At 43.3% G+C, this 13,793-nt stretch overlaps 1 protein-coding gene across 3 annotated transcripts in view; it reads left to right on the forward strand.

The window, feature by feature from the left end:
* Positions 1 to 13,793, forward strand: part of GALC (galactosylceramidase) — a 39,645-nt gene that overhangs the window by 12,111 nt on the left and 13,741 nt on the right. For 2 of the 3 annotated variants that reach the window (XM_083502013.1, XM_083502011.1), the window contains exons 7-11: positions 7,073 to 7,203; positions 9,107 to 9,262; positions 10,016 to 10,140; positions 11,273 to 11,400; positions 13,171 to 13,260. In XM_083502013.1, coding sequence (XP_083358139.1) covers positions 7,073 to 7,203; positions 9,107 to 9,262; positions 10,016 to 10,140; positions 11,273 to 11,400; positions 13,171 to 13,260 — 630 coding nt within the window. Of the gene's footprint in view, positions 1 to 1,497; positions 1,626 to 7,072; positions 7,204 to 9,106; positions 9,263 to 10,015; positions 10,141 to 11,272; positions 11,401 to 13,170; positions 13,261 to 13,793 lie in introns of all 3 variants that reach the window. The other variant, XM_083502012.1, reaches the window with a different exon arrangement.

The raw sequence follows: 13,793 nt of genomic DNA on the forward strand, positions 1-13,793 counted from the left end.
TTCATGGGATGCACTTTAGTTAAAGTTCAATTACAGTCAGTTACTAAGATGTGGCAGTATTATTAGTCCGCTTTATTAAATGTAGGATAATGGACATAATTCATGGGAAGTCTTATCTGTATGAGACAGAAATATTTCTTGAAGATTATCATCTTTTCTGTATGTGTAGAGTGGTTTATGTTGTATGAATGATTTCTGCATTGCATAAAAAGGGGAGATTGCAAGATTAACAATGAAGGAAATAATAGGGGTTTAAAAATGGAATTTTTTACTGATTCAGGCCAGATCATCTTCTCCCTCCCCTCCCCTTGTGAAGACTAAATTTGGCAGGTGGGGGGGGGCTGCTCACCTCTCAGTCACCTGACATCACAATGATGTCAGTTACCCCTTCCACTCTGCACCATTTGGAATCATACAATGCAGGCAAATTCACAGCCCACAAAGTACCTTTCAAAGCACTACTCAAGACCTGACAATTGACTGATTGTCTGGTCTTGTGAAGTCTATTGCAAAGCATTCTGCAAGACCCCATGACGGAGCGCTTTGTAGATGGTTTTGCAGACACCACATATTGGCAGCCCCTGCAAACCTATTTCAGCTGAGCAAGGTGTTTCCTTTCATCTGTGGGGCAGGTAGATGTGGCCAAATGGGGAGACCTGGTGGGCCTAATCAGGTCTGTGGGTTGGAGGTTTCGCACCCCTGTTTTAAAACATGGTATTAGAAGCTGGCTGCTAAGTGAATGTAGGATGGAGTTCTCAAACACTTAATTGACTTCTGAGTTCAGCGTGTCATGCCTGTTTAATGATAAGAATGGAGAGCTGCCAAGGATTTTCAAATCTCCAGCGTTTCTGCTTTCTCGGTCATTAACAATTCAGTTATTTTATTTTAGAATTCTTACATTATTTAAATTGGATGATGAGGTGCCTTAATGGGTGAGATTCAACAAATGAGTCCTGTCTATTTGTTCAATGGGGTTTCCCTGCTCTCTGTGCATGTCCTGAAATTGGCTTGGGAGAACATCCAGAACAGTGTGTTGGAGGTGGCAGGTGTATCATCAGATGTACGGGAGTTAGCTGTGCCTGATAGTTGGCTAAAAAAGTGAATCTGTACACCTGCCAAGGCACTCCCTTCAAGTTGCAGCCCTGGAAGTCCTTGTTTTAACAACAGGTTCCAGGATTAAGAACTGGTAATACATGAATAACTTGAGGAACTGGAAGCTTTGGAGCACAATTTAAAGCAGTAGTTATCCAAATGTTGAAAGTACATTTCATGTACATATCAGAAAGGGGCCAGGAAGAGAGAAAGCTCTCAGGTAAGGGTGTTCAGGATTCCATTTGAGAGCAGTGACACTCGGGCAGATTAACTGTGTGTGTAGAAGCCCAGCTCTTCCATCATTTCACAGCCCTCGCACTTTAATTTGATCTGTTAAGATAATGTCACACTCTCTCCATTGATGAAAGCTGTGTTATCTGTCAAGTAATGCTATCTGTTATCAAGGTACTCCGCAAAACCATGGACAGAGTGGGTTTAAGGAAGGTTGGCATCATTGCTGCAGATGGTGAATGGGACATTGCATTTGAAATGCTAGTCGATCCCTATCTTAATGACTCGGTTGAGATAGTAGGGTAAGTGTGGAAGCCTTGGGTAATAATAATAATAATTTTATTATTTATACCCCACCTATCTGGTGATGGTGATTCCTTTGTGCCTTTGATCACAGTTCCATATGAACTGAAGAAAGTTTGGATCCACGTTTGACCATTAACTGAAGGAAATTTGGATCCAAGCTTGGCCATTTCTGCATGTCATACTTGAGCATAAAGTCCTTACTGCATGGGGCTATGCTGCCCCTTTTGCCACCTCTGCTCCTGTGCTTGACGTTGTGCATTTAGTGCAACCTGTCTAGTGTCTCTCTGCTGCTGCTTATTTTGGTGTCTGCATCCTTTTTTATATATCTTCTACAGTCTTTTCAGTGGTGGTAGTGTGGTTTTGGAATACTCTCATTGTAGAAATCCTTCAGGCTCCCTCTCTGACCTTTCTTTTCTCTGAGCTGAAAACTTCACTTTCAACATGGTTTTAATATTTAAAGCAGTAATATTTTACTGCTTTACTGTATTGTTGCTGTATTGTTACTCTTTTTTCAGATTTCCTGATTTTTAATTTCATTTGTAGATGTCCTTTTAATGTCCCTTGTTACATATGTGTTCCATATCTCTTAGCTGTGAAATTCTTCTAGATGCTCTATGGGAGGAGGAGCAGGGTATCCATTTCCTACATTTATTTATTAATCAAATTTGTGCCCAGCCCTTCCTCCTGAAGAAACCTAGGAACCTAGCAAACAACATGCCATGAAACACTTTAAAAACACCTTTAAAGAACTCCCATTCAAAGCTGAACTCAAAGGCATTTTGTAAGAGGAAAGTCTTCAGTAGGTGCTGAAAAAGACAACACCTGTTTAATATTCAAATTCATGTCATATACAGAAAATTTATGGCCATTTGGACATTACTAGTGACAGTCTATGCTTAAGATGCCTTTCCAACATGGAAATCCTCGTTTTAAAAAAGGATCGCCCAATATATCGACACATGTTCAGACACTGTCGCCCTTGGGTTTGTGATATTTGCTACGTTTGTAAAATAAGCTTATGGAAGTGCCATCATTCCCTCTGTTTATGATATTCGGGTATGAACACAATTGTTAGGTAGCCTAAACAACCCAACCCACGCATAAGAGGGAGGTATCAGCAGGTTTGTGGAGGAACACTGTAATCTGCCGAAGTAGTAAGTAAGAACCTTAATGAATACGCGGGGGATAACCCCACAAAGCAGCACAGTGGCAGTGGCGGAGCTAGCTACTCGGGCACCCAGAGCAGCGCACATGCTGTGCACCCGGGGGTAGGGCGATTGTGCCCAGGGCATTGCGGCCCGGCTGGGGTGTGTGTGTGATTGGCACAGCCGCGATCGCCCCTGCCTCCCTGCCCCCCCCTGCACAGTGACCACTGAGCATGCTCTGTACCCATGGAATACTGGCTGGAATACACAACAATATTTTGCGGCAGCTCTTACTTTTGCATTTTTAAAAGCCATGTATATCTCTTGGGAGGAAATTAGAAAAATAAAAGTTCCTCTTCTGATGTACCCCTTAAGTAGGGGGCAAGCACTATTCTGAACGCGCTCACTAGGGGGCAAGCATCATTGAACTAAGTGAGGCTACATAGGGCTGGATCATAAATCTGTTTTGTGAAGGCTAATTAACCAGTAAGCAAAAGCTACCCCTTTTAGCCAAACAAAAGAGTTATTTTAATTAGGCGATATTTATAGTAGTTCGGAAGAGGCTGGCTCCTCCTAATGGTGTCTTCATGCACCTGAATTTTGAAGATGATGAGGATGATGATGATGATGATGATAATAATAATAATAATAGTAAATATACCATCCTTCATCTGTAGATCTCAGGGAGGTTCACAACAAATTTGGGGCACTAATCAGGGCCATTGGTTTTCATATTACCTGTTCTGCAGAGTTGTCTAATGTTACTAAATTGCCACAGCAACAATTAACTCTCTGCTGACTAATTTAAAAGCAATTCAGCTGGTAGTCACATTTGACCCAATTGTGGATTCATTCAACAGGATTAATAATCTAGTTAGGTACACACACACAGTCAGCCCTCAGAAGAACTTAAGGATTTTCAAAATGATAACTTGCCATGGAATAACTTTTCTGATTGAAAAATGGTAGTCAGGCATCATAGGCAAGAGCACCTCAAGGCTTATACTAGGATGTGATTAGTGGCAGGCACTGTGTGTGGAATGATGCTGCTCACCTGACTTTGTTCTAGCTGAGTCACAGCTGCCTAAAGGGACAAGAAGGGATGTTGTGGTGTTGAGGTTGGTGTGGTGCAAATGTGGTGGCGGAACCAGGCTAGTGCTCTTGCTCACATGTTTGCAATGCACTGATCTTTCCTCTGCCTCTCCATTCCAGTATGCAACAGCAACTCAGCTGGAGGGAGGTCAGGTGAGCAGCGGAGCCTCAACCCACAGCCTGCTACTGGGTGGTGGAAAAGATTGCCATGGATCATGTCCTGCTTTTCTGAAAATGCTCACTTAGGCCTCAGAGTAACCTCGTAGCTATGCAGATAGGCTTCCAAAAACTAGTCTCATGCAAAGTCCTCCTAACCTTGTTATTGAACAGGTTGTATATTGAAGCTTGTTCACGATAGGTAAACTGATACTATAACCATTTTTAAAAATGACATGCCTACTCCTAGGACCTTTGCTGTTAATTGTACGAGGAAATCAGGATTCTTAAATGCACCGGATTTTAGTGTCTTGCCTGTAGTTTCACGGTCTGGCTCAGTAAACTCCACCTGCGTTTTGTTTTACATTGAGACAAACTCTGAAAACTCCCAGTATCTTTCCTTTACAAAAGGCGTCAGTGGGGAGCCGTGATCTGGATTGTGATGAGGAGCAAGGGGCGGGGGGATGGTTAAGCCATTACATAATGACAGTGGGCAAGCTGGTTGAAAAAATACACTCTTGACTTCCCTGTTATTTACATAGTGTAGGAAGCTGCCTTATAATGAGTCAGACCATTGGTCCATCTAGCTGAGTGTTGTCTATGCTGACTGACAGCAGCTCTGCACGGTTTCAGGCATCTTCCCTCCTAGCCTTACCTGGAGATGCTGAGGATTCATCCTGGGACCATCTGCATGCAAATCGGGTGCTCTAGCCACTGAGCCTTTCCCCCTCCCTTCAGATTCTTCTGTTGCTGTTCAGAGAGACAACCTAGTGGAACGTTAGTGGTGTTTGAAAATAGAAATGTCCTCTGTTTGCCACCGCAGTGATGTTGCCTTGGGAGCCAAGTCTGTGTCTTGCTGCAAGTTCACCATGGAGTGAATGAATGAGTTGTGAATGAATGAATGAGAATTGAAAATGGGTTTGGGCTTTAGTCGGGAGAGAATTTGCTTTTGTCCCCAAAGCCATTGCAGTAACTGGCTTAAGCATAGAGGGCTCTGGTTGGGCTCCATAGAGTTTGTTCAGGAGGTTAGCAACTTGAATTGTAGAAATTCTGCTTGTGATAGTCACTTCTAGCATAAACGTTTGTGTGTGCAGTAGGTGTTGAATTGGCCCTGTGTGTCCAGGAGACATCCCTATTGATCTTTTCTCTACTCCATAACTTTACTTGCTTGCAAGAAATAAAAATAAAGTTTCTTCCCAATTTGGAAGGAAGAGATGGAGGTGTCCTGGCTTGCCCAGCCTCTGCACCAAATGGTAGTTGCTTGGTTAGAGTACCAGCGAGGTGCAGAGGAAGAGCAATACTTTGCATAACCCCAGCTCTAAACTTTTGGAGGTGGAACTTGTTTTCATGTTCCCACTTCTCCCCCTTACTCCAAACAAAAAAGTTCAGAGGAGCAGATTTTCTTCTGACTTCTGACCATGTGCCGCATTTCAGAGAAGCTGTTGGACCCTGTCCTTTGAAGGAGTGGGGTCCTGTCAACAACAAATGCTTAGCTCCGCTGGTAAGGCCAACCAAAATGTATTGACCCCTGACAAAGTTAGGTATGAATTTGAATTCTTTGTCTTGGTCCAACTGGAGGTTGGTTCCATTTACAATATTGGGAGTAATCTAATATTTAGGAACTTCTATGAGGTGCCATCCAAATATGTACTAATCCTACTTTTGCAGAAAACTAGTTGTATTTGTGGAAGGAAGTAGATAACAATGAATGCTCTTAAGATGGTTGGAAGGTGCCTTGTATGCCTCCTTCCCTCAACTCTGCTTTCCTTTGGACCATATCAGTGAGACCGCGAAGGGGATATTTGTCATCTGGGTAGCCCAGGTGCACTGCATGCACACTGCCCAGCCTTGCATCCCAGGAGGTCACTTTGGTTCTGCGAATGCAGAGGTTGACTTCACCCCTGGAGGTGCACTCCATTGTCTTTCAAGACAGACAGATACCAGCAACCATAGTAGCTCTTTTGTATAACAGCTAAGTTATTTTGAAGACCTTTTGTTTCAATGAGGTTTATGGGTCTATTGCAGGTGGTGTTGTTGTTTTAAGCTGCAAATCTTTTGAAAGAGGTATCAGTGTCTTTTCTGCAGCAGAATAACATCGTCACTTTGTTTCCCCTTGCATGTGTTCACGGGATGTCGTAGTTAGTCACTGAGCCTCTTGGGCTTGCTGATCAGCGGTTCAAATCCCCGCGATGGGGTGAGCTCCCATTGCTCTGTCACAGCTTCTGCCAACCTAGCAGTTCAAAAGCACACTAGTAGCTGCAGCTGCTAGTAGGTACCGCTGCAGCGGGAAGGTAAACAGCGTTTTCATTCACTCTGGCTTCCATCACTGTTCCGTTGTGCCAGAAGCGGTTTAGTCATGCTGGCCACATGACTTCGAAAGCTGTCTGTGAACAAACGCCAGCTCCCTTGGCCTGAAGGGGAATACCCCATAGCCACCTCATAGTCACCTTTGACTGGACTTAACCATCCAGGGGTCCTTTACCTTTACCATGTTGGTCACCTGGGCTGTACATAAAGGTCTCCTGTGAGCTTTGTTTAATAGTGATATCTTACAGTCTGTTTATACCAATTCAATCCATCTTTGGTGAAGTTCTTGTCTGCAGTTTTTGAAACTCTACCATTTGTGCAGATGTCTCTCAGTGAGGTGAGGTACAGGTGATAAAATCTTGGCGCAGAATAATAAAGCTGTAATTTGTGCCTTCTCCCACTGCTTGCTGATTCTTCTTAAAACCCAGCTTAAAGTAACATTGGCACACACATTCAAGCTTACACTTTAGAAGCTGCTCATATCCTGTGTCAGGGTATTGCACAGAGAGACGGTTGACTTTGTTGATTATGTCTATCAATGGATGTGAATGAGAGCAGGGTCCTTTCTCTTGCTTCCCAAGATCAAATCTGAGAGCAGACTTTCAATTCCTGTTTAATACCTAGCCTTCACCAGAGTGAAGCACATAATATGCCTGCTGTGTACCAAAAGAAGCACGGCAGCCTTGATTTTTGGAAAATGCTGTGTGTGGGAATACTACCTTTTCATCTCTTTATTTTCCAAGCTTTTAAGATACACTTTGGATAAACAAGAGCTGCAGCGGGTGAGGATCATAGCCAGCGATAACCTCTGGGAGCCAATTTCCTTTTTCATGCTGGTTGACTCTGAGCTACATGAAGCAGTCGATATCATTGGGTAGGACATCTCTTCAAAGCTGATTTTTTCCACCCATAATCCCTTCTGAAAAATTCTGGCAAATGATGGGAAACAGCAACTTTGGAAAAACTTTCTGGAATATCAGCATAGCAGTTACAAAATTTTGGCCACGTGCCTCTTTAGCAGCAATCCTGTATGCCAAGGGGAGCATGCGTTGTGCCCATCAGATGTTGGAATGCAACTCTCACCAGCCTCAGCCAACTTGGCGGTGGTCATGGCTCATGGGAGCTGTAGTCTCAATAGCATCTAAAGGGCAGCATGTTGGCTACCCCTGCCATACACATGGATCTGGGAGGATGACCCATTGTTGCAAAGATGGACTGACCTCTGATGGACTGATGGACTGACCTCCATAGGATACTTTCAGGGATACTGAACTATACACACACGTTGATGTAATTAGAACATGACAACCCTCTCCTTTTTCCTTTGCTCTGGGAAAAGGGGAGAGGAGAATTTGAGCAGAGAAGTGCCTCATTTCTTCGAATCATGCCACCCACTTCCCCAAGCTGTTCCCCCTCCTTCCAAGATTCCAGATATGCTTGTAAGTCTAGATATACATTTGGTACTCTGGTGAAGAAAGTCTTTGCTCAAAATCACATCCTCCCAAAGCTGTTTTCTTTGGGCAGTAGGGAGACCTGTCAGGCTCTACTTTCATGCAATTGACTGTAATTCATAGCGGTAGGTCTCCTTAGTTCTGGTTGTTCCCTTTTGGTAGAGTGAATGGTTGCCATGTAGATCTGATTTGATCAGCCTGACCAATCCATGTGGTGACATTAGCTCTTCAGTGAGTAAAATTTGCCTTGTGTATCTTTTTGAAACTGGTGATTGTGGAGATGGACTATATTCATTTAAGATCTGAATCGTTTGTGTGATTTAGGTTAAAACGATAAGATAACTCTAGTTCAAGATTTCAGAAGATAGAAAGTTCTTAGGGGTAGCTGCATGTTTCAGTACTTCCATGTTTCAAAATCAACTTGGCATGCCCAGAGTGAGGCAGGGTTCCTGTTTTGAGAAACAAGAACCCCAATCCCTGCTATGTGGCACTATAGTCCTTAAGGTCTTTGAAGCTCTTAAATTCTGCCTCTGCTGTGAGCCCACCAGAGGCCGAGAGAGAGAGAATGAGCCCACCAGAGGCCGAGAGAGAGAGAATGGAGACAGTGATAATGACTTATTTTGCAGGGTTTTTGCAAAGATGGATGAGAAAGTATACAAAGCTCTTTTGAGTGTCCAGAGTGCTATGTAGATGCTAAGTATTTATTTTTTTCCATTCCAAGTTTTGAGATGTAAATTATTATTATTCAGTCTATTAGCCACCCTTCACCAGCAGGTCCCAGAGCTGGTTACAACAGTTTAAAATTCAGTATTCAGAATAGTTAAATGGCAGTCTTTGGCAGAAATTAATAAATCCATGACACTTTCAGGTTCAAGTATTTTGTTCTTCCGGGTCATGGACTTAACTGTGTATTGCATCCAAATGGATGATGCAGCCTGGCCTTCACCAACCCTGTGCCTTACAGACATCATGGACTGCAGTTTCCATCACCCCTGACTGTTGGGCATTCTAAATGGCACAGATAGGAGCTGGATTTCACAATGTCTGCAAGGCAGCAGGTTAAGAGATGGCAGATGCAAACACACAGGAAAAAGACACCCAATTTCACTGGGTGATCATTGATTTGTTAAATGTATTCTAGAGGTGTTTGGATTCTAATCTCTCCTCCATGGAGGAAAGGACTGATAAGAAGAACTACTGCAAAAGAAAGAAAGAAAAGAAACTACAGTTTTCTAGAGTTTAAACTTACTGCAATCAAGTGTATTTAGAGTCCTTGCTTTGAGTTAAAATGCACTTTGTCCTTGCTTTTTGTTTTTCAATATCCAGGGCTCATTACCCAGGAACGAAAACGGTGCCTAGTGCGTTGCACACAAAGAAGAAACTCTGGGCTTCAGAAGACTATAGCACTTTCAATGATGAAGTGGGGGCAGGTTGCTGGGCTCGAATCCTGAACCAAAATTTTGTGAATGGGAAAATGACATCGTACGTCTTGACTTTCAAAGAATTATAGATGTGTGTGTGTGCGCGCGCGCGTGTGTGTGTGCCTGTCTGTCTCTATCTATCTAGCAAGGTAGAATAAAACCTTGTCTAATTACCAGTAATTGGAAATGCTGGTTGCCTGGTTTGCATTTTTCAGCTAATGAAATCCCCGTGGACTTGAAACTTGTATTTCTTGACAGTCTGGTTCACTTTTATCCACAACAGAAGAAGTAGGCTCAAACACTTGATATTGTGGCCCAGATAACTCTTAATTTCCCTCTTCACATGTTACCTCCAGTTGTTGATGATCTGCATGATGACCTTGTTGGGAGAAAGACGGAGGGGAAATATGTCCCTGTTAATTCTCCTCAGTCTCTCAGCGTCTTTCAGTACCATTAACCATAGTATCCTTCTGGAGCGGCTGTCTGAGTTGGGGGTGGGTGGCACCCACTTTGCAGTTGGTCGGGTCCTGCTTGGATGGTCATTTCCAGAGGGTGATGCATGGGGAGTGCTGTTCGGCCTTGTAGAGTCTTCACTGTGGGGGTTCAATTTGATCCTCATTGCTGTTTAACAAGTAATCTGGAATTTTGGAGTACGTTGTCAGCAATATACTGATGACATACATTGAGCTACAGCCCTTTCTCATAGACAAATATATTCCCGGTATATTTATTGGTCTAACCATAGCATGCTAGACCAATCCTTTACATGATTCTCTTTATTAATTCCTGTCTTCTTTATCTCTATATCACACAGCACTATTGCTTGGAATTTGGTGGCTAGTTACTATGAAGATTTACCTTTCGGCCGGTGTGGTTTAATGACAGCGCAGGAACCATGGAGCGGGCATTACACTGTGAACCCCCCCATATGGATAACAGGTATTTTTTTTAGACAGAGCTTTTTGAAATGAGATGTATGTTTTTCAATTGTGGCTTTTCTAAGTTATTAAGGCCGCAGCACACTTCATTGGGCATACAAACTATTTAACCCAGCAGGGCTAACTTCTGCATAGATATGCATGGGATTGCACCGCAAATGTATTTTGAATTGCTGCTCTGTGATGCAATTTTTCAAATTTATTGGACAGCCTTTGTAGTAGTGATGTTCTTGGCAAGTTAACTAAGAGCTGGAAGGGAAAGGTTGTGGCGTATTTGGAAATTAACTTGTTTGGGCGCAATAAGGGCCAGCTCAAGGCACGATCAGCATGATAAAAAATGCCACGTATTCATGCTATACACACATACATGCACATGTATTTACAGAGTAGCCCTAACTGTTGCTCAGAAGCCCTATTTAATTTAACAAGGTTTACTCCCAGGTAAGTGGAGTTAGGATTGCAAATTTTAGTAAGATTCCATGTTTCCCCGGGGGGGGGGGGCAGAACTAAGCAAATTCTCTGTGTGTGTTTGTGTATGTATATATATGCACATAGGGCCAGCTCTAGACATTTTGCTTTCTGTGGTGCAGCAGCAAATGATGCATTTTCTATTCCTAAAGTACACAGTACCCAAGGCCAACAAAGTTATTTTGGTATCTGGGGCAGAAAATACTGCAAGTTCCTCTCCTGTCTTGTAAAAAAATCAACAGTAAATACACAAATATTTCCTGCAACGATTTCATGTCACCCCAAATTGGCTGCCAGAGATGGCTGCATCACTCTGCCTAATGTTAGGGCCAGTCCCCACCTCTCTGCATCAACCTGTGTGTGTAGAGCTGGAGTCCCCAACATGGTGTCCATGAGCACCACAGTGCCCTCAGATACATCTATGGCACCTTCCTTGGGCCTCTGACCCTCCTGATTTTTATCTTAGTTTTGGAATTGGGGGATGTTTTGAGGGGGCGGGGGGCTGTCTACTTTTTTCATTGTTTTCTTTCCCCCCCGCTGATGTCAGTTCTGTAAAAGCAAAAACCCTCAATGCAGTTTACAAAAAAGATAAAACTGTAGTAAAGTTATCAATAGAAAGAAAAACAACAACAACTTTCTTCTCTCCTTTTTCTGTTTTGACACAGCACACACTACTCATTTCACACAACCAGGCTGGTACTACCTGCAAGCCGATGGGCATCTGGAAAAAGGTGGCAGCTACGTGGCTCTGACTGATAGGCAAGGCAATCTCACAATCATCATTGAAACCATGGTAATGCTCTCTTAACACACTCTGCCAACGTCTACCTAGCTCAGAACTGTATTCCAGCTATTTAAAACAATGGTGTTTTAAAGGTACCTGTGCTGTATGCTGGTCTGCCATGGTCCGTTAGATGGAACTGTGATTGGGAAGGGCCATCTATAAATCTCACCTCCTCTATGAATTCAGAAGCTGGCCTTAGATAACCTTCTGTCTCATAATCTCTGCCCCCATGCCTGCATTACAGGAGCCGTTTGTAGTGACCTATTTTATAGAATTGTGGAAAGGCAAGGTAAAATTGGTGAACCTGCAGCCCTCCAGATGTTGTTGAACCACAACTCCCATCATCCCTGGCCATCATCCATGATGGTGGGGGTGCTGATGGGAGTTGTGGTTCAATCGCACTGGGAGGGCCTACTTCTTTCTCCCATCCCTGTTGTAAGGGTTCCAGGAATGACATACCTGAAGTGCTTTGAACACTGGTGACACAGTCATTCAAAGTATGACAGTCATACCACTATTGAGGTTCATGGCACTTAACAAGGAATGTGAGGACCACAAAACAAGGTGCTTACAAAAGTTTATTTTTCTGCAGCTGCTGCTGGCTTGTTATTGCATGATCTTGAATGGAGTTTGTTCAGTGTGATCTATGACTTGCTTCAGTTGCTAGCAATGCAAAGTTAGGTCATGTTTGTGCCAAGGTTTGAGACTTCTCAATGGAAGTTGCATGCAAGGAGCTTCCTGATTGACTTAGGGCATCAATGAATGTTAGCCTAATTCAAAGGATCACCCCCCACTCCAAAAAAGAGAAAGAAACACAACTTAGCACTTTGTTGCTGTGGGCAACAAACTCTGCACAGTTCCCAGTCTGGTCCTTCAGAGCAGTCCTGTTCTGATCCAGAGTTGATTTGATGTGGATTCAGGTCCTGGACTGAATTGGGGTCCTTGCACAGTCTTTAATTGGGGTTTAAAATTTTAATTAAGCTTGGGGTTGGAATGTGGGATGGGGTGGGGGAAGAAGACACATGCAGGCAACTTACTGTCCCCTTTTGACCTCCCTATTGCTCCCCTCATAAGAGCCCCAAAGTGATCCAGGGTTGCCTGAACCCATTTTGGCTCAATTTTGGGTAGACCCAAATTGGCCCTGTTCAGGACCTGGAATTCAGCCAGAGTCAGCACATGGCTCCTAAGCAACACATGGAGTTCTAGTTGTATTGTTAATACAGTAGTACCTCTGGATGTGAACGGGATCTGTTCCGGAGCCCCGTTTGCATCCAGAGCAGAATGCAACCTGCGTCTCCGGGTCGCGATTCACTGCTTCTGCACATGTGTGTGACATCATTTTGAGCGTCTGTGCATGCATGAGTGGCGAAACCTGGAAGTAACACATTCCGTTACTTCTGGGTCGCTGCGGAGCGTAACCTGAAAACGCTCAACCTGAAGCAACTTTAACCCGAGGTATAATACAGTGGTACCTCAGGTTACATACGCTTTAGGTTACAGACTCCATTAACCCAGAAATAGTGCTTCAGGTTAAGAACTTTGCTTCAGGATGAAAACAGAAATCGTGCTCTGGTGGTGCGGTGGCAGCAGGAGGCCCCATTAGCTAAAGTGGTGCTTCAGGTTAAGAACAGTTTCAGGTTAAGAACAGACCTCCGGAACGAATTAAGTACTTAACCCGAAGTACCACTGTACGTGACTCTTTTGAGTATTAGTTTCAGATAATATATTGTCTTGAGTTGAGATGGTGGTTGATGTGAGTTCCTTGCTGTTCATTTTCAGACTCACGACCACTCCAAGTGCATCAGGCCACCACTATTTCCCTACTTTGTGTCACCACAGAAAGCAACTTTCCATCTCAAAGGATCCTTTGTAAGTAAATGTCATACACTTAATTTGCTGCCTCTCACTTCTGTGTGCTGCCACTAATGTGTGCGATATACGTGCAGTAGGACATATGAAGAAAACAGAATCTTGGAATAATTGTGTGTGTGATACGTATTTGCTATTTTGAAGTGTCTGTGTAGCTAGACACCATATATAAATAATCCTACTTGTTTTATACTCAGCTGATCACAGCTTTGGATCACTCATTAGTAGTTCTGTTCTGTATGATGCATTTTGTGTGTGTGTGTTATGGCACCTACCCTTCCACTGAATGTTGGACAGCTGCTGTCTCTATTGCCTTTTTGGCAGCAGCTGAAGACCTTTCTTTTTCAGCAGAGATTTGACTCGTACCAGATTTGAAATTGTTTTTAATATATGGTATTGTTTGTATATATTTTATTGTTAAATTGCCTTGAGATGTTTAATAAAAAATAGTTTTAAAAAGGGCGGACTTTGCTGCCACAGACTTACAATCTATGCATTCTTATTGAGTTGCCCACACAGCAGTTGTATATGAC

Source organism: Podarcis liolepis, assembly GCF_965112155.1.
Source record: "Podarcis liolepis genome assembly, chromosome: 1".
Classification (NCBI taxonomy): domain Eukaryota; kingdom Metazoa; phylum Chordata; class Lepidosauria; order Squamata; family Lacertidae; genus Podarcis; species Podarcis liolepis.